The 23,605-nt window shown below is 51.3% G+C and overlaps 1 protein-coding gene across 1 annotated transcript; it reads right to left on the bottom strand.

Moving 5' to 3' along the window:
- Positions 1-1,867: 1,867 nt before the first annotated feature.
- Positions 1,868-22,959, bottom strand: CHRNB4 (cholinergic receptor nicotinic beta 4 subunit). The gene is made up of 6 exons (XM_075535557.1): positions 22,905-22,959; positions 15,789-15,937; positions 10,451-10,495; positions 10,241-10,350; positions 7,161-8,142; positions 1,868-2,008 (listed from the first exon to the last, which is right to left on the bottom strand). Exons 1-6 carry the CDS (start codon positions 22,957-22,959, stop codon positions 1,868-1,870), a joined length of 1,482 nt encoding a protein of 493 aa, XP_075391672.1.
- Between the last annotated feature and the right edge of the window lie 646 nt (positions 22,960-23,605).

Below are 23,605 nucleotides of genomic sequence, written 5' to 3' on the forward strand. Positions count from 1 at the left end.
TTAAGAGAACCCAGGCCACAGGGATCCTTGCTGAGACTGAGCAGTGGATGGATAGTCTCTCTGCTTAGTATGTTTGAATTATTCCATAATTAAAACAAAACAAAAGCAGGTGGAGCCAGGGGTGTGCCCTGCTTCTCCACTCTGGCTTCCTGCAGCCTGAAACCCTGGCAACTCCAGCAGCATGCTGGCCCCCCACCAGGATCATGGTAGCAAATGGGTAAAAGCTGAGGGGGGGAAATATATTTTTTCCATTTTAAGTCACTTTTGAAGGCGTAATGTACATGATTGCTGTTACATGAATATATGTGCGTGTGTTAAAATTCATACAACCATTCTCCCACAAGATGTCAATTTTATTTTGTGTTTTTTCAGATAGGATTTTTTAAAGTCCTCTGTTCCATAGATATTTTGAGTGCCTGGTATGTATGTGTCAGGAATTGTGGGAAAGATTGGGGGGAGGATGGGCCACGGAGGGGTTATCAAGTCCGATCATCTGTGAGCAAGATGGACTTGAAGCCCTGTGTAAGCATGTGATTCATTCGTAAGGGCTGCCATCATAAAGCACCACAACTTCATCAAGGCTTTCTTCTCTCATGATTCTGGAGAAGTCCAAATTCAGGGTGTTGGGAGGGCCGTGCACTTTTAGGGAAGGATTCTTCCTCGTCTCTTCCAGCTTCTAGTGTCCCAGCAGTTCCTGGACTGTGGCAGCATCATTCCCATCTCAGTGTTCCCATGGCCTTCTTCCCTGTGCATCTGCCTCTCTGACTCCTCTGACAAGGACATCAGTCATGTTAGATTAGGGCCCATCGCACTCCAGTCTGACCTCATGTGATCTAATTGCTTCTGCAAAGACCTTATCTCCCAATAAAGTTACCTTCAGGGACTGAAAGAGCCCTGGTGGCATAGTGGTTAAGAATTGGGATGCTAACTATAAAGTCAGCAGTTCAAAACCACCAGGTGCTTTGAGGGTGAGAGATAGGGCTTTCTATTCTTGTGAAGAATCACAGTCCTGGAAACCCAGAGAGGCAGTTCTACCCTGCCCTACAGGGTCTCTGTGGGTCAGAATTGACTGGTGGGGATGGGGGTGAGTTTGACTTTTTGCAGGAATGAGGACTTGAATCTCTCTTTTGGGGGACACAATTCAACCCAGGGACAGCTACTCAGAGAAGGCGTCTGAGCGGCAAGGATGAGCAGGAGCCATGCTTCATTAGCATCCATTCTTGAGAGCCGCTACTCCACCTGAACAAGAGGAGAGTGAGACACCACCCCATGCCATGGAGCCAGAGTTTCGGGGTGAGGGTGAGGGAGGGAGTGGGGGAGGGAGGGAGAGGGGGAGGGAGGGTCAGGGGTGGCTGCCTGACTCAGGAAAGGTCTCCAGGAGAAAGCGCTTTAGAGCAGAGCCCTGGGTGACGAAGTTGCAGGAAGAGCCGCTGGCTGTTTTCTGGGTAGCTGATACAGCAGATGCTCTGAGCTTGGGGGGTGGGTTCTGGAGTATTTTTAGTGGAAGGCCAGCCTGGCGGAAGCCAGGTAGAGAGGGAGGGGGATGAAGTCACCTGGGGTGTGGACCTGCAGTCCAGCATTTAGTAGTTGTGGCCCATAAGTTCCTTTCTGTCCCCAGAGCCTAGAGCAGAGAAGGCAGGCTTGATGAAATAGTCCAAAGCCCTCTTCCTCTGCCACAACTTCCGGGGGGCCCTCCAAGGCTTTCTGAGAGGACAGTCCTGACCCCTCCCACAGTCACGGTCAGTTTGATGGCTGTGGATTCATTTCGGATCTGGTCAGGGATGACCCAGAAGGAAGGAGCCACTGCCTGGCTGGCCATCGACACCCTCTCACTGCACCCCTGGGGGCCTGTGGACACACTGGCAGCCTAGGGCCCCCCAGGGGGTATGTGGGTCTGGAAGAGGGGGGGCAGGAAGAGCCCCACAGTGCCTAGCACGCACATCAACACGAACACCCATAGAAACAGCCGGTCGACCACCATGGCCACGTACTTCCAGTCCTCGATCACCTGTAGGCAGACAGAGGGGCCAGTTACAGGTGCCCAACATGCGGTCTTCCCTATTCCCCTCCCCGAGCCAGCCACTCCCGGTGCAGTTACCCACCCTACAGGCCACGTGCTGGAGTGGTGAGCCTAAGGTGGAGGCGAGGCTGGCTCCTTACCTGGGAAAGTCTCATTGTCCCCTGCCTGCCACCATGACAGTGCAGAGGCCCTAAGAGACCAGGCTGTTCAGAAACATTAGCAATATTAATAGGACATCCTATTTAGTGAGCTGATTTGAAAACCCCTCTCACCCCCTCCCCCATTCCCCAAACCCCACACTGCCCAAACTGACCCTGCCCAAAGGACAGTGAGTTCCCCCCTCCCCCCCCCCCCCAGCTCAGTAGGTGCGGCAGTGAGGTCCTGCAGGAAACCTGGAAATCAGGCTGTCTAATTAGCTCTTCATTAACAGGAACCAGTTGCCTTCATACCAATTTGCTTTCACTTCTGGGGCTTCTCAGGCCTCGCTTTCGGGCATGAGGTTGACAGAAACCTGGCTGGCCTTCAGAAAGGGCCATCCCAGACATGCCCTGCCCTCCGCTCCCCTGCCCCCCCCCCCAGCCCGCTGGGCAGGGGGAAATGCCCAGAGCTCTGTGTGCCCAGCACCCAGGACCCCTGATATCCACCTTCGGCCCTCGCCTGTCTAGACCTCACCCCACACGTGCCTGTTGAGCTCGCAAGTCAGGATTCAGCAGAGGTTCTAGAGTTGGGCATGTGGTGGCCTAAGCCACCCAATTCATCAGGGCCTGTGGAGGGGGTGGTGTCTGTCCCCCAGGAGAACCAGCACCTGATCCCCATCCTTAAGCCGCAGCAGGCTCACACATGGGGCTCTCCCTGCAGCCTCCTGGAGTTCTTTAGGACAGCCTAACTTCAAAGAGCCTTTTTCTTTTGTTGCCTCTCCCCTGGCCCCTTTGCTATTTCTGTGCTGTTTACAGTGACCCCTGGATCAGCAGGGAGGGTGAGTGTATGGGTGATGAGAAGCTTGACCCACTCTGAAAGGGGAGAACTAGGCAGGAACGTCAGTCACCAGGGTAAGGGGCTGGGAGGGCAAGGTCAGAAAGACCTGGGTATAGAGCTTGGCATGGTCCCGTGTGGCCAAGCCCTCGGTCAAATGGGAATTTGAGGAAAAGCCCTGGTACGGGTGTTTTAGATTGAATTGTGCCCCACCCCAACCCCCACCAAATACATTAAAATCCTAACCTCTGTATCTGAGAAAATGACCCAGATTGAAAATAGGACGTTTGTTGTTAATGAGGCCAGACCAGAGAGAGGTGGGTCCTAAACCTAATCCATTCTGGGTATGTCTTGTCAGAAGGGAAAACACGCACACACAGTGGCCAAGAGTGATCAGGAGAGATATTGAGAGAGCAATGGAGAGAGGGAGGGAGAGAGAGAGAGGGAGAGGGGAAGAAAGAGAGAGAGAGAGAACCAGTCGGACTAGCCTGGCCTGATTTCTGACTCTGAGGTTCTAGAACCATGAGATGGTAAATTTGAAAGGCCCGCATGATGGCCTTCCCCTCACAGTGTCCACAGGGAACTAAGACAGCAGGAATGTAAGCTGGGAATGTAAGCTGCGGAAGAGGTCAGATCCCGACACAGCACTTGGTGTGTGGTCAGGGCCCAGTGGATACTAGGTCTTGCTTGGGCCCTTCCTGTGAGAAACAGCAGGAGGCTCACACATGCCAAGGGGGCGAGAGGCCTTTAGGAGAGCAAGCTCAGAGGCATGTCGGCTCAGCCAGGCTGTGGGCGACCACACTCTCCCCTTTACGGTGTACGGCCCACCAGAGCCGCCGGTGACCATGGCACCAATTCCAACTCATGCTGACATCATGTACCACACCAGGGCTGCGTTCTCTGGGGTTGTCAATCAGCCTAGAACGGTGCTTTGTGGGGTTGTCAATCAGTCTAGAACTGCGTTCCGTTGGGTGTCCGTGGCATGTTTCACCGGGCCTTTCTTCTGAGCTGCTAACAGCAAGGCCAGCAGTTTGAAATCACCAGCCGCTCCTCGGGAGAAAGATGGGGCTTTCTACTTCTGTAAAGAGTCACAGTCTCAGAAGCCCACATGGGCAGTTCTACCCTGTCCTACAAGGTCACTGCCAAATTCGGTGGCAGTGAGTTTGAAGATTTGGGGGTGCTTCTCACATTGGACTGTGCCTAGGACTCTCCCCATGCAGATTCAGGCTCTGCATCTCCATCAAGCTCTCACAGAGCCCTGGGAGCACAGACAGTGGAGCGCTTGGCTGCCCTGGGAGCTAGCCCTGTGTGCTCACTCACCCAGCTGCCAGGGAACCCCTGTGGAGCGGCTCTACCCAGCTGAGGGGTCACTATGGGCCAAAAGGAATCAGTGACACCCCACAACAGCTAGCGTCCAGGTACTGTTGGTCTGAGGGTCACACCCTGAAAACCTAAACTCCAGACCATCGAGTAGATGCCGACTCGTGGCAACCCGATAGGGCAAGGCAGAACTGCCTCTGTAGGTTTCTGAGACTGCGGAATTAGAAGTTTTTCTCTCACACAGCAGCTGATGTTTCACATTGCTGACCTTGGGGTTGGGTGACCAACTCCTCACCTCTACACCATCAGGGCTCCTTTGCAGCAAGAAGCAGCTCCCCTTCCAGGTGTCAGAAATTCTCTCCTTGTTACAATGTAAACCTGGGGGTGTTAGCAATTCTCTCCTTGTTACAATGTTCAGCCTGGGGGTGTTAGCAATTCTCTCCTTGTTACAATGTTCAGCCCTGCCCTTCTCTCTAGGTGCTAATGGGTGGCTTCCCAGTGATGGGATCCCTAGGGAATGTGCCTAGGGAGGGAGATGGACTCTGGGACTTAGAAAAGCAAGGAGAGGCCCCTTGTCTTTGTGCAGCCTTAGAGGGCGAGACAGCAGGCTGTGTGTGTGTGGGGGGGGGGGGAGAATCTCAAAATAATAGTTTATAAATTATCAAGGGTGCATGAGGGAGGGGGAGCAGAGAGGGAGGGGGGAAATGAGGAGCTGATGTCGGGCTTAGGTGGAGAGCAAATGTTTTGAGAATGATGAGGGTAATGAATGTGCAAACGTGCTTTATTCAATTGATCTATATATGGGTTGTGATAAGAGTTGTATGAGCCCCTAATAAAATGATTTAAAAGAATCTGCTCAAAGAAGTAGATCCGCTAAGGTGTTGACAGCTGAGCACTCTCAGGAGTAGGAAGCAGCTTCTGCCTGGGACAAAAACATGTGAGATGGGGCTGCCACGCAAGCTCGGTTGTTATTAGGAAACTGTCCTTACAAGTGTTACTTGGTCAGAGCAGTCGTGGGAGACGCCAGACTTTCAGGCTCCTTGCTTTGTCCGTTACAAACAAAAACAAAATCCTGCCGTTCCAGCCACCCTATTAGATGATGTAGTTCCCTGGGAGCCGTCATCTTCTTCATGGGCCTCCCTGCGCTCCTAAAAGCTACCCCCCCTTGCTATTTTACAGAAGAGGATGGGAGCCCTTTCCATGGCTGCCCAGCTGGCCTGTGGTCTCCCCAGGTGGGGCAGCCAATCTCCAGCCCACAGCAGCTTCCCTCTCCAAGAGCCTGTACCTCCGAGCTTCTCGGCAGGATACTGCCCTCTTCTCAGCAAGCTGCCACCACCCCGAGGGCAGAGATGCTGGGGGGGGGGGGAGGGACTGGGGGGCTGTCTTTAGCAATAGAGGGTGGAGCACACATCCAGTGTCATGATGCTTGTCCCACAGCGTCGACCTGCTCATTGACCCCTGACAGTGGCTTACCGCCCACCCTGTCTCGTCTTCCCCACTGCCTCACTATGCTTCCTGGGGTCGCCTCCCATGCAAACTACTTGCACCCAAGGCTCAGCTCAGGATCTGCTTTTGGAGTGACCAAACACCAACCAACCAACAACCAACCAACCAACCAACAACCAACCGACCAACAACCAACCGACCAACCAACCAACAACCAACCAACCAACAACCAACCAACCAACCAACAACCAACCAACCAACAACCAACCAACCAACCAACAACCAACAACCAACCAACCAACAACCAACCAACAACCAACCAACCAACCAACAACCAAGGCCACCGCATTCCTTTTCTTCTCTCACTGCCCCTCCCCCCACATAAACCTAAAAACCAACTCACTGCCATGGAGCCAATTACAACTCATGGAGACCCTACAGGACAGAGTAGAACTGCCTCTGTCGGTTTTCAGGACTGCAACTCCTTATGGGAGTAGAAAACCTCATCTTTCTCCCATGCAGTGGCTGGTGATTTTGAACTGCCGACCTTGCAGTTTTCAGCTCAGCACGCAACTACTACACCACCTGTAATAAAATAAAACTCATGAATTATAGTTCTAAATCCCTTCTTCAAAGTACTTGAGAGTCCTCAGAGTCCCTGGGTGGAATAAATGGTTAACACCCTTGGCTACTAACAGAAAGTTCAAATCTACCCAGAGGTGTCTCAGAAGAAAGGCCTGGTGATCTCCCCCAAATCAGCCATTGAAAACCCCTGGAGAGAGTTGTACTTTGACATACACGGGGCCACCATGAATCAGAGGCAGTTCCTAAGGAATGACAACTGGGGGTGGTGGTGGTGGTGTATATGTGTGATGTGTGTGGTATATGTAGGTGAGGTGTGTGTATGTATGTGTGCGGTATGTATTGTGTGTGGTGTGGTGGGTGCGTGCGTTATGTCTATTATGTGGTGTGTGTTGTATGTGATGTGGTGTGTATGTTGTGTGTGATGTATGTTGTATGTGTTTTGTGTGTGTTGTCTGTGTATGTGTGTGATGTGTGGGGATGTGTATGTGTGGTGTGTTCTGTGTGTGTTGCATGTAGTGTGTGGTATGTATATGTATGTGTGTTGTGTGTATTATATGTGTGTGTGTGCTGTGTCTGGGTATGTGTGATGTGGTCTATGTGTGTTGTATGTGGTGTGGTGTATGTATATATGTGTGTTGTATATGTATGTATGTTATATGAGTATGTGTGTGATGTGTATTGTGTGTGTGCTGTGTGGTATGTGTGTGTAGTGTGTGTGTGTGTGTGGCATGAATACCCCGTGGGTAACCTGAGACGGCTGACATGACCCCGGCGCTTCCCCACAGGCAGGAGGGCAGGCTGGCTCATACTGACTCACGCTCTGGTCTTGATCGTCACTCTTCATGTGCTGGGCGATGAAGCTGACACCCTCCAAGGCGTCCTGCACATCCTGCCGGAACCTTCCCGAGGATCTCAGCCTTAACTCCCTGGGGACTCCCGCCGAGTCGGAGTCCGAGGGAGACTTGGGTGCCGCAGAGGAAGAGTTTACAAAATACATGGCGTTCCCGTAGAGGTGGGCGGCACCAGTGGGACCCACGGCCGAGGAGGGGGCCTCGGAAGCAGTCACGGGCACCTGGCTGGGCTGCGGGGCCCTGGTGGGGCTGCCGTGGGGGCGTTTCATGAAGAGGAAGGTGGGCAGCATGCGCAGGAAGCAGCGCTGGACCCAAGGCGCCATGGTGTGGGTGCTGGGCGAGCGGTGGTGCACGTTGAGCACGCAGACGCTGGTGACGATGGAGAAGGTCACGAGCACCATGGTGAACATGAGGTACTTGCCGATGAGCGGCACGTCCAGGGAGGTGGGCGGCACGATCTTGGAGATGAGCAGCAGGAAGACAGTGAGCGCCAGCAGCACGGAGATGCACAGCGTCATCTTCTCGCCGCAGTCTGAGGGCAGGTAGAAGACCAGGATGGCCAGGGAGGTGATGAGCACGCAGGGGATGATGAGATTGATGGTGTAGAAGAGCGGCTTGCGCTTGATGATGAAGTCGTAAGTCACGTCCACGTAGCTGGGGTCCTGCGGGTTCACCGTCCTCCGCCCCGGGAGGGCCAGGATGTCCCACTCGCCGCTGGGCGTGAAGTCGTCCATGCTGGCCGAGGGCGTCTTGAGGACCATGTCGATCTCCGTGTGGTCGTAGGTCCAGGAGCGGAACTTGAGGGTGCAGTTCTGCTGGTCGAAGGGGAAGTGCCTCACCTGGATCCTGCAGGCGCTTGTGTAGATGGCGGGGGGCAGCCACATGATGCTGCCGTTGGAGCGCACCACCGCGTTGGTGTACAGCGACACCTCGTAGGTCCCATCGGCGCTGTGGGCGAGGCGCAGGGCGCAGAGGAGAAAGGGCATTAACTGCGGCGTGGGCAAGGCCCGGCGTGCTCTCCAACGCCCCAAGAAGCCCTTCTAATCTCACAGCTCCCCACTCTGTGCCCTCACTTTCTGTTTGCCTGGCAGCTGCGTACTGGGGAGACCCTACTGGGAGACCGGCTGAAGGCCTCACCTGGAATTGCTCACTGAAGCCTCACGTTTTATTACGACTCCCGTTTTACAGATGGAAAAACCAAGGTGCAGAGAAGTGAAGTGGGTCCTCCAGGATTAGAAAACTAGTGGGTGGGTGCTTGCACCCAGACACCGTTAAAAACTACATTTGGCACATATGTGCCAATATTACTTCCCTTGTCATGCGTAGAGCAATGGCCAGTGAGTCCCTGTAAGCCTAGATAATTCAGGGAAATGGGGAAACAGAATTTCAGATGAGTAACTAGGTCAGGTCTTCCCAAGATTAGATTTAAATGCTGGATTTTGGCAAGCGAGCTATTCTGTTATAATTTTTTAATGGGTTTGTTTGTTTGCTTGTTTCCTTTAAAGGGGAGTGGACAGGCTTCCTGTAGTGAAGAGAAAGGGTAATAGAGACAAAGTTTCCCTGCAGTAAAATTGCTGTTACAGGAGATTTTGCAGAAGATAATGGAATAAGGGCTTTGTTTAAATTCTAACACCGATCCTTAAGAATGATGACCTTGACTGGTTAATAGATGCGACAGAACAAATCTTGAAAGATTTTTTAATTTAAAAAAACTCTCCAAAAAATAAACATGCTTTCTCTGTTTGTTGTTGTTTTTAAAAGATGGATTCCTTCAGGTACTAATTCCTCTAACCTTGCACTCAGAGTGACTAGGCCAGCTCTCAGAATACATGTGAACGGGCAGAGCTGGAGTTGTAAAGAACTCAGGCTGCATCTTGGTCCTCGGAATCTGCTGTCAGAAAATTCAACCAAGTATTTGTTCCACATTGGCTTTAATAGGAGAAGAGGACATGGATGTTTTGCTTAGGGTTAGGACAGTCGAGTTCTTTAAAAAGAATGATCAATCCTCGTGCACAGAGAGGACAGAAACGTCACATGTAGGCAAGATCAAAGATAAAATACACCAGAGTCAAGTCGTCTGTAGGGTCCAGGTCTGATCCGCCCTGGAAGCAGGTCTCCCTCCCAGGCACACACTTGGCTACCCATACACCTTTGCTGAAGCCTCCCTGGAAGTACAGAGCCCCTGGGAGTGACTTACATGCAGGATTGACTCCGGATTCAACTGGAAAAAGAAAGGACAACTGGGACTAAACTATCACTTTTTAAAAAGAGGAAAATGGCTATTAAGTAGGCAAACAACATCACCTGCTATCAAGGCCACCGAATTAATAAAGAATTGTTAAGGTGAGGTGGATCTGCAATGGACGGTGCTGATGGCTGTATAACTCTTCTTGAGGTGATGAAACTATTGTATGCTATGTGAATTATATACCAATCAAATGGCTGGGGGGCGGGAAATGAGGTGGGTACTTAAATAAGAATTTGGTGTACATGTTTTCCAAATACCATAGTAAAATTTCACCATAGTAAAATTAGACTGACCTTTAATTGTGCTGTCCCCATTCAGTTAACTATAAAGGGAATTTCCTAGGAACATGAACGGCAGCCTAGAAGCAGGTTCAAACCATCTCACATTTCTCTGGGTATCACTGCAATCCAGGAAGACTCTCGCTCATGGCCTCCATCTGCCCAAACAAAACTCACACCCAGGGAGTCAGTTCTGGCTCAGAGCTGCCCTGCCTGCAGTCACCCAGTGCTGCTGACGCTGACAAAAGCACCGTGGTTTCAGGAGACAGAGGAGTGTGCAGGACAGATAGAGCACAGGTCGGGGTGGGGCGTGGGGACATGGGAGCTAGTCCCGTCCTAGCTGTGCCGAGTGACAGAGAGTGCCCTCACGGTGCTCACTGTGTTCATCTCTAATTCTTCTTCTGGCTCAGTGGCCTGGATCTGGTCAAGCACAGATGGGGCACGGGACTGGAGGCCCTTACCTCCCCCCCCACCCCCCAGAAACTAGAGGGTCACCGAGAGGCCCGGCCCCGCCACTCACTTGTTGTACAGCACGATGTCAGGTAGCCAGATACGCTTTGCAGGGATCCTCAGGATGTTCACGCCCTCGTAGTGGGAACTGTCCCAAGCCAAGCGATAGTCGGTCCATTCCTGAGCAGATAAGCCAGGCCCTGTCACAGGCAGGTCAGTCGCCACTTAGGGGCAGCCCTGGAGGAGTGTCTTCTGACTGGACACCCTGCAGGGCACTTACCTGCTTCAGCCAGATGTTGGTGGTCATGATCTGTTCTCGCTCGTTCTGGGGAGGGAAACGGGACCATCAGTCCACCAGGAAGGACACACCTTCACACATCAACCTCACGTCACCACAGACAAGGCTCAGGTGACTCTCTGCCAACCCAACATCCCCTGAGTGGCAAAGGCATTTCACACCCAGCACATTTGAGAGAAAGTATGATTTCCCCCCACCCCCACCCCCACTTACCAGCCTGTCCTCCCTCCAGCACCCATCCGGTTCTACCAGCCAGAAACCTGGGAGCCAACCTGGATCCCTTTCTCTCAGACCCATCAGTAGACTCTGCAGCTGGGATCTCTCCTACACGAGTCTCCCAGGGGTTTGCTGCTGTCCCTTTCCATTGCCACCATCATCAGCCACCTGAAGTCCTCCAGCAGCTTCCTAACTGGGTTCCCCGCTCTGCTCTGCTCTGAGTCTATTCTCTATAGAGCCATCAGGGTGATCCTGTTGACAGCTCAATTCCTCAGACTGTCACTTCATTCAGCCTCTAGTGCAGAGGTTCTCAACCTGTGGGCCACGACCCCTTTTGTGTGTGTGTGTGTGTGTGTGTGTGTGTGTGTGTGTGTGTGTGTGTAATGACCCTTTCACAGGGGTCACCCATTTCATAACAGCAGCAAAACTACAGTGATGAAGTAGCACAAAAATAATTTTATGGTAGGGGGGTCACCACAACACGAGGGACTGTATGAAAGGGTCGTGGCATTCGGAAGGTTGAGAACCACTGCTCTAGAGCCTCCCCAAGTCCAAGTGAAAACCTGCCTGTGGCCTGCAGGGCTCTTGGTGGCCTGTCCATCATTAGCTTTATAATGTTATGTCTCTCCTCTCCTCCTTCTTCAACTACACTTGTCTCTTGGCTATTTTCAAACACACTCCTGCCTTTACACAAATGGATCCTTCTTCCTGGAAATCCTGTGACAGAGTTATGCTTTGTTTAAGATTATTTTATTGGGGGCTCTTACAGCTCTTATAATAATCCATACATCAATTGTATCAAGCATATTTGTACATATGTTGCCATCATTATTTTCTAAGATTTACTTTCTATTTGAGCCCTTGGTATCAACTCCTCTTTTTACCCTCCTTCTCCCTCCCACCCTCATGACCCTGTGATAATTTGTTTTTGAGGCTGCCAAGTGGTAATTTTATTGTACTTTAATTCTTAACTTTTTTTCCTTTTCCCATTTTTTCTATGATAAATTATGTTATTATTTTCAAATCTTTTACCGACTGCTGTCTTCATTCCCCTGAGGTTTCTTCCCTCCTCCTCTCCCCACCTTCCCCCTATGCTGGTGGTATCGATACTCCCATTTCCACTCCTGAGGGGCTTCTGACCTGGATTCCTTGTGTCCTGAGCTCTTATCTGTACCTGTGTACATGCTCCGGCCTAGTCCATAGTAAAAGGCAGGGCTGGGGTCATGATAGTGGGGATGAGGAAGCCTCAAGGAACCGGAGGAATACTGTGTTTCATCGGTGCTATATTTGACCTTGATTGACCCATCCCTTCCTTGCAACCCTTCTGTGAGGGGATAGGAGTTACATTTTTATTCTGTATGTGAGGGAAGCCACAGAAGTGACCCAAGCAGGGATGAGAAGGGCATTTCATCTTGATTTTTAAGGAATATTTTTAGTGGCTCTAGAAGCCTAGATTTTCAGCTTTTTTAACAGAACTTTCGAAGCATCAGTATATTTTTTGGCTTCTATTTTCTTTTCTTTTTTTTAAAAAACATTTATTAGGGACTCATACAACTCTTATCACAATCCATACATACATCAATAGTATAAAGCACATCTGTACATTATTTGCCCTCATCATGGCTTCTATTTTCAACTCAGTTTTTATTGTTGCTTCTCTGAAGGTAATCTATCTCCTCATGACTCTAGCCCCTTCCCCCACAACCTGGATGCTTCCACAAATTCCTCTATGTCTTTGTTTAGGAGTTTGAATGTGATGGGTTTGGGTGTGGCTGTCCAATTTGAGTATATGTGCTGCCGAAGCATGCACTTGCGTGTAGTTTTCTTTCAATGTCCCCCTCACGGGTTTCACAGAGCATCTTGAATCTGTAGATCAGTGTCTTTGGTTCCTTTTGGAAAACTCCCAGTCAGTCTCATTTCAAATGGTGCTTCTGTCTTCTTTCTGGCTTCTTTTTTGGGAGCTCCGGTTACAGTTTCTCATGCCACATATTGTTTTCTATCCTTTCATTCTTTGGTTTGTCTAGATATTTCCACTTTCCTTCTTTTTTCACAGACCTGCATGCTTTAGTGAGATACACAGGAAGGAAATAACAGAACGCAGCACGCCCATTACAAACCTGGGGGCACTGGCAGAAGGGGTAGAGGTGATCACCCTTTGGGCACCACCGTTCAGGTGAGCCCCAACTTTCTCTGTGGTTGTGAAACACCAGTGGACTGTACAAACACTCGACATCAGCTTCACCTGGGATCTCGCTCCTGGAAGATGGAGATGGACTTCCCTTTGATGATAAACCTCCCGTGCTCAACCTTGACCGTGCCATTGACCTTGCCATGGTAGAATCACACCAGAACATGTAGACCAGGTAGCTCAGGTCAAAGAGGGGGTCATTGGTAGCAACAATGCCCACTTTGCCAGAGTTGGGAGCAGTTCAGGTGACCAGGTGCCCTGTGGGGTCAAATCCATCGACTCCGACCTTCACCATCATTGTCTCCAGCATGCAGCTTGTATTGCACGGGAAGAGGCAGCTGCCTGTCACACGGGGAGATGCAGAGCACCTGCTGCTTACTGTTCATGAACCATCCAGCGAGGAGAAAAGCAACCTGACCTCAGTGTGTGTGCTTGTCCTCCTGGGTTCTGGCCCCTCAAGTCTTGGGAGCTCCCCAAGGCCTCCGATGGATTTTTTTCCCTTTACATTTTTGTCCAGGGTCATGATTGCTTCTGTGGAACGATTCCTTTGCGACAAGTTACTGGGCTGGCTAGCTAACCGGTTTGTAACCAGTTAAAAATTCTTAGCTGCCTGTTAAAGAAAATCTTTTTGATTCATTGAGGTGTCATTTACAGACAATGCCATGTCTGGACCTCAAGTCTAGAGCATCATCAGTTTTAACAAACGCATTCCCCAGGCCGCCCAACATACAGAGTGCGTGCATCACTAGAAAACCCCCTTGGGCCTCGGCCCTGCTCCTCACTCGCTCCCCCGCTCCCAGCAGCTGCTGTGTGGGCTGGAGGACCTCAGTCCAGGGCCCGGGACCCTCCAAAGCGCTGCTTCTCAAGCTCTGCTCGTCTTACCCCACACACACACAAAAAAATCCATGCCTGGTTTCTAGAAACTTCCATTTTAAAACTGGTTGTGTACCCATAACCCTCCTCTCTCAAGACAAATAATACCACCACCACCCCCAAACAGAAGCAAAAGAAACTGGCTAAACTCTGGTATTTGTTCTATATACAAACTTACAGGGACTCCTCGGCTCACAGAGCTATCACAGGGCCAAGTGTGGAGCCGCGTGCTCTCACGTCTTGCCAGCCCCTGTTGCTGCGCAGGTCCACAGAGCAGAGCTGGACTCAGTAGCCTGAGTCTGGAAGGGTGGCCAGAGCTGCCAGCCTGCACACTCCCCGTCCTCAGAGGGACAGCCCCAGGCCAGCTGGGCTCAGCCACACTTCCCTTGGCTGGACCCCCACTGCTCAGATGCCAGGCCTGAAGCCCTTCTCCTGCTAGTCTGGCTGTGGAGTGGAGATGGAGAGTGCACACGGCTCTTTGCCTGCCCCCACTCTTGTGTTCTCTGTGGACCCCAGAGAAGGTGTGTAACTATTAATTTGGCAAAAGTCTTGTTGAGGGCTTAGAGGGGGTCAACTGTATTATGGCCAGAAACTTCAGGCACCTTCAGGCCCTCCTTCACAGCTGGACACAGCACCCTGCGCTCTCTTCTAGTGCCTGCTCCTCAGGACTGCTTGCAGGGTGCTACGGGTGATGCTCTGGGAAGCGCCACACCAAGGAAGGGTCACAGTGGGCCCTGGCTCCCTAGACTGCATCCAATGCAGAGGCAGTACCTCAGCCTTCTTCCACATAGTCACACATCAAGACCAGACATCCTGCTGGTGAACTCGGGAACTCCTCCCTCCCTCTGAACCCCAGGGAATGCCGTCCTTTATCCATGCACCCTCGCTCAGCCCAGCCAGGCCAGGACACAGGCTGCCTCTGGCTTGGCCCCTGCACCTGAACTTCTGCACCCATCCACATCCATAGCCTGGTTCCTATTTCTCCCAACAAGTATGGGACTGGTGACGCCATCTGCTAAGGGAGGTGTTGGGCTGAGGCCAGGAGGGCTAGGAGGAGGAGCTATGGCTATGTTGTAGGTCCCACTGAGGCAGAGCCTATGGTAGGCTCATCGGAGGCCCACTGAAGGTCACCCCCCTTCTTTGTTAAAAAAGAAAGTTGATTAGACATTGAATACTCATGAGTCCTTCTCAGCCTCTTGCCATGTATTGATAAATCTAAAAAGCCAACCACAGTAATTCCCTGTCTCTGGCCAGTGACCGGCTGAGGTTTAGGCAAGAGCTATAACCCTGGCCAATGAGATGCTCGGAGTTGTCCAGCGGGTAGATTCTCTGGGAAAGTCTTCCTCATGTTCAAAAAGGGACCCAAGTAAGGGGGGTGCCATTTCTGAACACACATCGTCACTTGAAAAACTATGTGCTAGAAGTTGGGGCTGCAAGCTTGTGATGTGAGGGGAAAGCAAGAGACCCACAGACACCTGGCATCACTGAGCTAGAGAGCCAGTCAGCCTGGGAGCTGGCCATCTACCATCCTGTGAGGTGAATACATGTATAAATGGGCACACTGCTTTACCCACTCTTGGTTGGGTGGTCGTTTCCTTGTAACCAAAGCATTTTAATCCATGTGAGCTCTGTAGATCTGTCGGTGATGGCAGACGGTCGAGCCAGAACGCGCAGAGACCCAACTGCAAACTCGCTGCCATCAAGCCCACGCCGACTCAGGGGGGCCCTCTAGGCCAGGGCAGAATGTCCCCTGTGAGTGTCTGAGACGGGAACTCTTTACAGGAGCGGAAGGAGGGAAATCCCAGGCCCAGAAGACCACCATGTGGAATCACATTTGGCATGTGTGAAAAGAACAAAACAAAACAAACCACTTAGGGATGGAGGTCTAGGCCCTCGAAGTTTAATCAATTTTGAGAGATGGAAAAAGAGGAAGGGAGTCATCCAGGGCGTGCTACGTGGCTGCTCATTTTCCTGAGGCGCTGCTCGCAAGCCCACCCTGCCTCTCCTCGGGAGGGAGCCTGGGGCCAGGCTGCTGGCACCTACCACGCTGATGAGCTGGGCCAGGGAGAGCTGCAGCTGGATGGAGATGAGCTGAGAGGCGCTGGTGGCGGGGCGGATCAGCTTGTTGTAGCGGGTTTTGTTGAGGAGGTTGTCCATCAGCTTCTCCTCAGTGTTGGCCTTGCGGCAGTCCCCTGGGAAAGCACACAGTCAGACCTGCTGGCTCCTGTCCCCCTGACCCTCCCTGAGGCTGACGGCAGTGAAGGAGAGGACTGGGGGGTTTGGGGAGGGTTTGCCTAGGGTGAAGTAGCTGTGGGGCTGGCAGGCCTGCCTGCCTCTCTTTCAACTCAATCCATCCACATGGGCGCAGCCCTCTCTGCCCAGCCTGTATTCCCCCTCCTCCTGCTTCCTCTAGCAACGAGCGGATCCCATGCTGCCAACCACGGCCCCCAAACTGGCTGTTGATGCTGTTCATCCAAGTGGTCCCCCAGGCGTGTCGCTTCTGCTTTCCACATCTCTCAGCCTGATTGCCCATCTCAATCCCTCTGGTCATGGTCACAGCCTGGGTGTCAATGGCCTCCTCACTGACCCCTCCCACCTCCACTTCACCTGCATGCACACCACCGTAGTCTTACAACACCAACTGGACTTGGGAGCCTTCTGTACCCACACCTCTCAGAGCTCTAGGCAGAGTTAAAGCCAAATGTCTTGGCTTGACATTTTTTTTCTCTTTTTACATTTTATTAGGGGCTCATAAAACTCTTATCACAATCCATACATATACATACATGAATTGTATAAAGCACATCTTCCCATTCCCTGCCCCAATCATTCTCAAAGCATTTGCTCTCCACTTAAGCTCTTTGCATCAAGTCCTCTTTTTTTTGGCTTGGCATTTTAAGGCCCTTTGCCCTGGGTGCCTGCTGATCTTCTCCCACCTCTCCCCATTTAGCCTCAGACACTCGAGACTCTGACTTCCCCCACACACAGATACCCACCCCCTTGAAGCTTGCTTTCTCCAAGACAGTCAAATCCTTGGCTGTGAGTCTTCTCTTGTTCCAGAAACAGTGCTGTATGCAGGGACAATGACAAGCAGTTCCTTCCCTCAGAGTGCTTGCAGTATCACAGGGCAGAGGGGTGAGCCAGACCTCTGTTTTGTTTGCAAAGTTGGATGGACAGAGAAGGAATATGGGGTGTGGGGGTGTGGGGCTCAGATGGTAGAGCATGAGGGTCCGGGTGGTTAGGGGATGCTGTCAAGTTGGCCCCCAACTCACTCAGAGGGACCCCATGAGCAGGGCAGGGCACTGCTGTTTGGACAGTGTTCAAACAGCTTTCCATGGGCAGAGTGTCTGAATCCAGGACTCTCTCCCTGGTCTCTCTTGTCCAGAGTGACATGCAAGCCTCCCATGATGGAGGGCCAGTGCTGCCTGGGAGGTGAAGGCAGGAACCCCACATGGAAGGCACGATTCTGCCAGAAAACGGCCCATGCCTCATGAGGCGCCTTCCAAACTCAAAACCCAGCCCACCGCCATCAACTTGATTCTGACTCAGAGTGATCCTCAGGGCAGAGTAAAAATTCTCCCTAGGGGTTCCGAGGCTGCAAATCTTTATGGGAGCAGACAGTCTCACCTCGCTCCCTGGAAGGGGCTGGTGGATTTGAACTCCAGCCCCATGCATAACCCACTAAGCCACCAGGGCTCCCATGAGCGGACTGCTTAGAGGTACCAAGGGGCAGGGGCCAGCTGTCAGTTGGCTTCTGCTCTGGAGTTTAAAGGTGAGGTCTCATCTCAGAGCCATATCCAAGGCCCAGCTCAAATGCAAACCCTCCTGGTAGACTGACCTACTTGGGCTCCCACAGCCCCTCTCCACCCCTCACCCCCCACCCAGCTCTTTGCCGCCTGTCTCATTTCCCTCACAAGTCTGAGAGTGAAGGTGAGGTCCAAAGAGAATATGCCAAGTGTGGGCGGGACCCACCTTGGACAAAAGGAAAGTGGAGAGGAAGATCAGAGACACCGAGGTGCAGGGGACCAGGAACAGGACAAGAGACAGGGTGGGCAGAGGAAATGGTGCTGGGGCAAGAAGACAGGTGGGGAAAGAATGAAGAAGCCAGGGATTCGGGGCAGGGGCAGGGCTTGCTGATGAAGGGCTGTCTGGCTTTGGGGCAAGAGAGTGGTTTTCCATCCTCTCCTCCAGGGCTAGGCGTCCTGCCGAGCCACCCCATCATTGGGTGGGGCCAGAGGGCCTGGAGCCTGGGTCAACCTGATGAAGCAGGTCCACAGTGGACTCTCGGGTGGGTGCTGGGCTGGACGCACAGTGAGGGGGAACAGGCAGCTTGATCTGTGCACTTTCCAACTGGCTGCCTATCTGGAGCAGATGCAATATTTAGTGCCTTGTGAAAGACGCTCCCAGCACATCTGCTGCCTACTGTCTTTCTCCCAGACTACCCTGGGCTATCAGAGGGGGGCCCTGTGGTTGCTTGGCCTAGATTCTGAGCCCTGCCACTCATACCCTGGACCTATGGTCCCCTGAAACTTAACTGTCTCAGTTAAGTCCAAACTCCCTGCCAGAGGCCAGCGGCTTGAATACTCTGGCGTCTAGCCAGTCTGTAGCCCCGGGTTGTATCTGGCTCCCTCCGGTACTCTTGGACTAAACTCCCATTTCACAGAGACTACTGGTATGTCCCAGTGGGGTCGTGGTTATGCTTTGGGATATGATTAGGAAGATTGGGAACCACCAGCCTCTCTGAGGGAGGAAGATGGAACGTTCTATTCCCATAAAGAGCTTCAGTCTCTGAAACCCAGAGGGGCAGTTCTACCAGATTCTATAGCAGCGGTTCTCAACCTGTGGGTTGTGACCCCTTTTGGGGTGGAACGACCCTTTCACAGGGGTCACCTAATCCATCCTGCATACCAGATATTTATTTCCATTACGGTTCATAACAGTAGCAAACTTACAGTTACAAAGTAGCAATGAAAATCATATTATGGGGGAGGGGGGTGTCACCACAACAGGAGGAACTGTATCAAAGGCTGCGGCATTGGGAAGGTTGAGAACCACTGTCCTATGGGGTCACGATGAGTTGGCATCAGCTCCACAGCAATGAGTCTGGCTTGGAGGTTGGGTATATTCGAGACTACTCTGGGCCCAGCAGTGCTGGAGGAGGGCTGGGGCCCACACCTTGGCAGGCCAGCTTAGGGTTTAGCCTAACTCTCTATTTCTTAGCTAAGACATTTTAGACCAAAGGGCAGGGTAGGGGTTGGGGTGGGGGAGTGATAAGCACCGCCATGACCGTCCCCCCCACCCCAGCAATCGAGGGCACAGCCACTGCAGTCCCCCCACCCTCTTTAACTTCCCTGGTGAGGAGCCTGTCTCTACAAAGGGCAGCATGAGCCAGCTTGTGGTTGGACATGTGTGTGCAGAGGGGCTGGGGGGCGGAGCGGGAGGGACACCAGGGTGGGTGTGGGCTAGAACACTCCTTCCATCACTCAACAAGAGGGGGCAATCATGGACCAGTACATTATGTCTAGCCTTTGCAGGTGACTGGTTCAAGTAATGGGGGGCAGGGCTTTTAGGTCCAAATGACTGGGGTGGCCCAAACTGAGTGGAAGCTTCTGGGACACGGCTGGGGGTGAGAACACACAGTTAAATCAGGAAGCCACCACTAGGGGTCAGTCGTGACCCAAAGATTCGAATGAAGAAGTGGGGGCCCTCCTTGGCAGCCTCTGGCCAGGGCCTCACTTTCCCTGGGAACCAGCCTTCTCCAGGCAAACAGCTCCCCTCAGAAAGGTGTTAAAACCACAGAGTAAGCGGCCAAGCAGGGCGAGTGTGTGCACAGTTGGAAAAGGTCTATCCGATCTCGAAATCTAAAGGTCCTCGCGGAATCTTTCTGGTAAGTGGGCGACTGGAAGGCTGAGTGGCTTTTGAAGGGGGTGAGGGTGGCATAGTGGGTTTTGAGTTGAGCTTCTAATTTCAAGGTCAGCAGTTCATAACCACCAGCCGCTTCCTACTCCTGTACGCAGTTACAGTCTCGGAAACCCACACGGGCAGTTCTATTCTATCCCATAGGGCCACTATGAGTTAGATTCGACTCCAGGGCAGTGAGTATGTGTGAGTGTGTGTGTGTGTGTGTGTGTGTGTGTGTACTAAAAGGCAGCTATCAAAATCAAACCACTTCCCTGCCCCCCCCTCAATTTTTAAAAAGATGAGAGTTGATCTTTTACAAAAAACTGATCATAAAGCTCATGGAAAAACAAGGAAAAGACCATGGGGTGAGAAGATCATGAAGTTTCCCCACGATCTTGTAGAAGCTTCTTGTTGATTCAGTGCTTTTCCAACCGTGTGAGAGAATCACCTGGCTGCTTGTGTTAAGGCAGATTCCCAGGCCCACTTCTAGGATTCTGATCTGGTAGGCCTAGGGCGGGGCCCAGGAATCTATGCAGGTAGACCCCCGTGGGTGTTTAAGAAACTGTAGCTGGCTCACACAACATCTGAGTTCCGCGGGTGAATCAGACAGAAAGTGGGGAGCCAGGGCATGCCACCCCACGGGGCAGCTGGGGACCTTGAGACCCCGAGAGGCGAAAGGATTGAGGCAGGGTCACCAAGCAGATGGAGGCAGAGCTAGGACACACACTTGTGTGCAGACCCATCTCCTACACATCCCTAGCCCTGTAACGCCGAGAGCGACATTTCGTAACATTTAATTAAAACGTGTCTGGAACCGAAATTAGGAAGCTTTTGGAGCCGACAACGATGTCGACGAAATCGTCCCACTTTACTAGTACAAATGCATACCGCTAGTCGTGCATTTTAGCGGCAAAATGCTTGAACAATGGCGCATGTTTTGACCGATAGTGCGTTTGAGGTTAAGCGGTCGTTGGCGTTCAGTGCATTTTATAATTTTCAATTTAGTGAAGTTTTAGTGTTGATATTGTGTTCATAAAACTGTAGTTTTTATGTCAAAGGTGTAATTTAAAAACATATTTATTATATATTTTCACTTTTTCAAAATGTAATGAATTCATTACGTTCGTCTTTTGAATCAACGGTGACAAAAATTACCACAGTATGGATTGTGATTTGTTTTATGGAAAATGGCAAATTTATGACCTAGATGGAAACAGTATAGACTCAGACAAGGAACCAGATGCTAATATGGATGAAATTGGTAAATAAAATATATATTATATTTTAAACTTTTAATTTTACAATATAAAATATTAATTATATTACGATTCAAAGTATTTTGACAACAATATTTACTTTTTCCCATGATAGGAAGTGAATATATGCCTAATTATTCTGATTTGGATGAATTAGAAGACCTCATAGTTAGTAATGATAATACTAGTGGAGATGAGTTAGAAACTTCAGTTGTTGAAGAATCAATTCCAATAACTTCAAGTCCAAAACCATCTACATCAAGAAATCCAAGAATTCCTCTTTGCCGGCACATTTCTGGAGACAGCACAGCTAGACCTATGCCTGAATGGTTAGGACAAATAGATTCTTCTGGGGTAGTAAAACATCCTGTTGGATACTTTAGACATTTTTCTCGAAGGATATCATTACTCACATAGTCGACCAATCAAATCTTTATGCAATCCTGCAAAATCCCAATAACCTCTTGCACTGAGTAGCCAGGAATTTGAGCAGTTTTGGGGTACACTGCTTGATTTGATAGACTCGATAATTGCACTGTACAGAATTCACATCCAATTGAAAAAACATTATCACAAATTATTTTTTCATTTTATAGATGTGACTGTTGTGAACTCTTGACTACTTTATCGTAGAGACTGTGAGAGCCTTCAGTTCCCCCTCCCCACCAAAAGAATCCAAAGTCTGCAAGAGTTGAAAATGAGCATTGCCGAAGCTCTTCTTCTTGAAGGAAAAAATAATAGACCAACAAAAAGAGGCAGACCTTCTACTAACTTTACTGATCTTGAGTTTGCTAACAAAAGGAGAAAAGGTCCTGGAAGAGATAGATACCCGTTTGGATGGTCTTCACCATTACCCTGAGGTCACACACAGAGACAGATGCAAAAATGTAAATTGCAAGAGTGCACCAGTATTTTTCTGCAGCAAATGCAAAGTTTATCTTCGTATTATAAAAGAAAAAAATTATTTTGTTCAATTTCACACAAACTAAAATTATAAACAAATAAATTTGTATTATTATATTTTATAAATAAGATTTTGGTTTGTTATTTTATTTAATAATTAAATGAAATGAAAATAATATAGAAATGAAGGTGCATTTTTTATTCTTGTATTATAAATCCATGGATGAATGTGACAATTTGGTTACATTTAAAAAACATTGCACATTTTATATATTTTGGTTGTTATATATATTGATAACTATGAAAGTAAAGAATAAAAACAACAAAAAGTTTTTTTTTCTGAAATTAAAAATACAGGTGTTACCGGGTTAGGTCTCCAGGCCCCTACCTCAACACCCCCTGTAGCAGGTCTCTGTTCAGGGCGAGGCCAAGCCACACTAGAGTAAGGCGCAGTGGACAAGACTGGGCCAGAGGGTTGGGCCTGGAAGGCTCCTCAGGGCTCAGGTGGGGAAATTGAGGCCCCGAGAGGGCAATCCTCCACAAGTGTCAGAGAAGGAAGCTTTCCTAATGACAAGGCCAGTCAATCCCCTGAGTAAACCAGAGGCAATGGAGTTCACAGTGGTTCCTGGAAAGCCTGTCCCCCACCCCCACCCAACCCCCACCAAAAAAACCCTGAGAGAGTTTGCAAGGCTGGCGCTCCGGGCTTCTGGGCGAGCCTCTTTGCCCCCCCCGCCCCCCTTTCCACGTAAGTTTCCCCACCTGAGTGCTCTGGGGCTGAGCAGAGGGGTCGCTGCTGGGGGTTCGCACCCGCTCCGCCAAGGCTCTCACTCTCGCAGGCAAGTGACCCCGCAGGTGAAGGAGGAGGAGGGATGGGAGTCCCCGCCGTCGAGCCCTCGGGCTCTGCGCTGCGGCCCCGCCAAAGGCACTCCCCAGGAGGGGCAGAGGGTGGCCCCTGGACTTGGTTCAGCGCCACCTCCCCCTCAGACCGGCGGGACAACGTTGGGCCACCCCCCGGTGTGCAGGGAGCCCCCCCTCCTCCCACCTGTGGCCAGCCCAGCCCCACGCAGCGCCCTACCCTCTTTCACCCCAAAGAACTCACCAAGCCCAGAAAGGGCAACCAGGGAGAAAAGAACCAGGGCGTGCGCATTCCTCATAGCGAGCTGAAGCCACCGAGCAGCGCGACCAGCGCAGCTGTGAGACCTGCCGGGCACCGGCCAGCCAAGGGCGGTCGAATGAACGCCGGTCCGGGTCGGTCTCGGAGGTGTGAACGTGCGGCACTAGGACCCGGCGGGAGCCCAGACTGGTCTGGAGCGGGCAAAGCTGCGCGCCCCGCCCTCCCTGAATGGGGCGGTGCCGGCTCTCCAGCGGTGCGGCTGGCCCCGCCCCCTGGCGTCTAACCTGGGTGCTAGAGGGCCTGGCCTTGGGCCTCCTAATTGTGCCAGAAGGTAAGCCTCCTAACTCCCTGCACTCCTCCTACAGCTGGGGAAACTGAGGCACGGGCCCTCTACCGTTCTGGGAAATATTATATTCCAGCTGGAGAGTCGCAGACGGTGTCTGATGACATTTAGAACTTAAGACGCTTAGAGACTCAAAAGGTTTTTCAGGAAATAATTCTTGATAGAAACTGCGTCCCCAAAGGGTTTGCTGAAAGGAAGAGGCCAGTGCAGACACTGGAGATTTGGGAGGGTGGAGTAGTACAGGGGTGTCTGCATCCAGGTTGGGGAACGGGGCCAAAAGACTCTGGACGTTCCCCCCTCCGCCTTGAACCCTACAACCTAGGCTGACAAGAACAACTTCGTT

Source organism: Tenrec ecaudatus, chromosome 17 (genome assembly GCF_050624435.1).
Source record: "Tenrec ecaudatus isolate mTenEca1 chromosome 17, mTenEca1.hap1, whole genome shotgun sequence".
Taxonomy (NCBI): Eukaryota; Metazoa; Chordata; class Mammalia; order Afrosoricida; family Tenrecidae; genus Tenrec; species Tenrec ecaudatus.

Coding starts and splice junctions, on each gene's coding strand:
- CHRNB4 (XM_075535557.1), bottom strand. CDS start 22,959: ATGAGGAATGCGCACGCCCTGGTTCTTTTCTCCCTGGTTGCCCTTTCT. Junction 15,938..22,904: donor GGTTGCCCTTTCTGGGCTTG/GTGAGTTCTTTG, acceptor GTGCTTTCCCAG/GGGACTGCCGCAAGGCCAAC. Junction 10,496..15,788: donor TGGCCCAGCTCATCAGCGTG/GTAGGTGCCAGC, acceptor TTCCCTCCCCAG/AACGAGCGAGAACAGATCAT.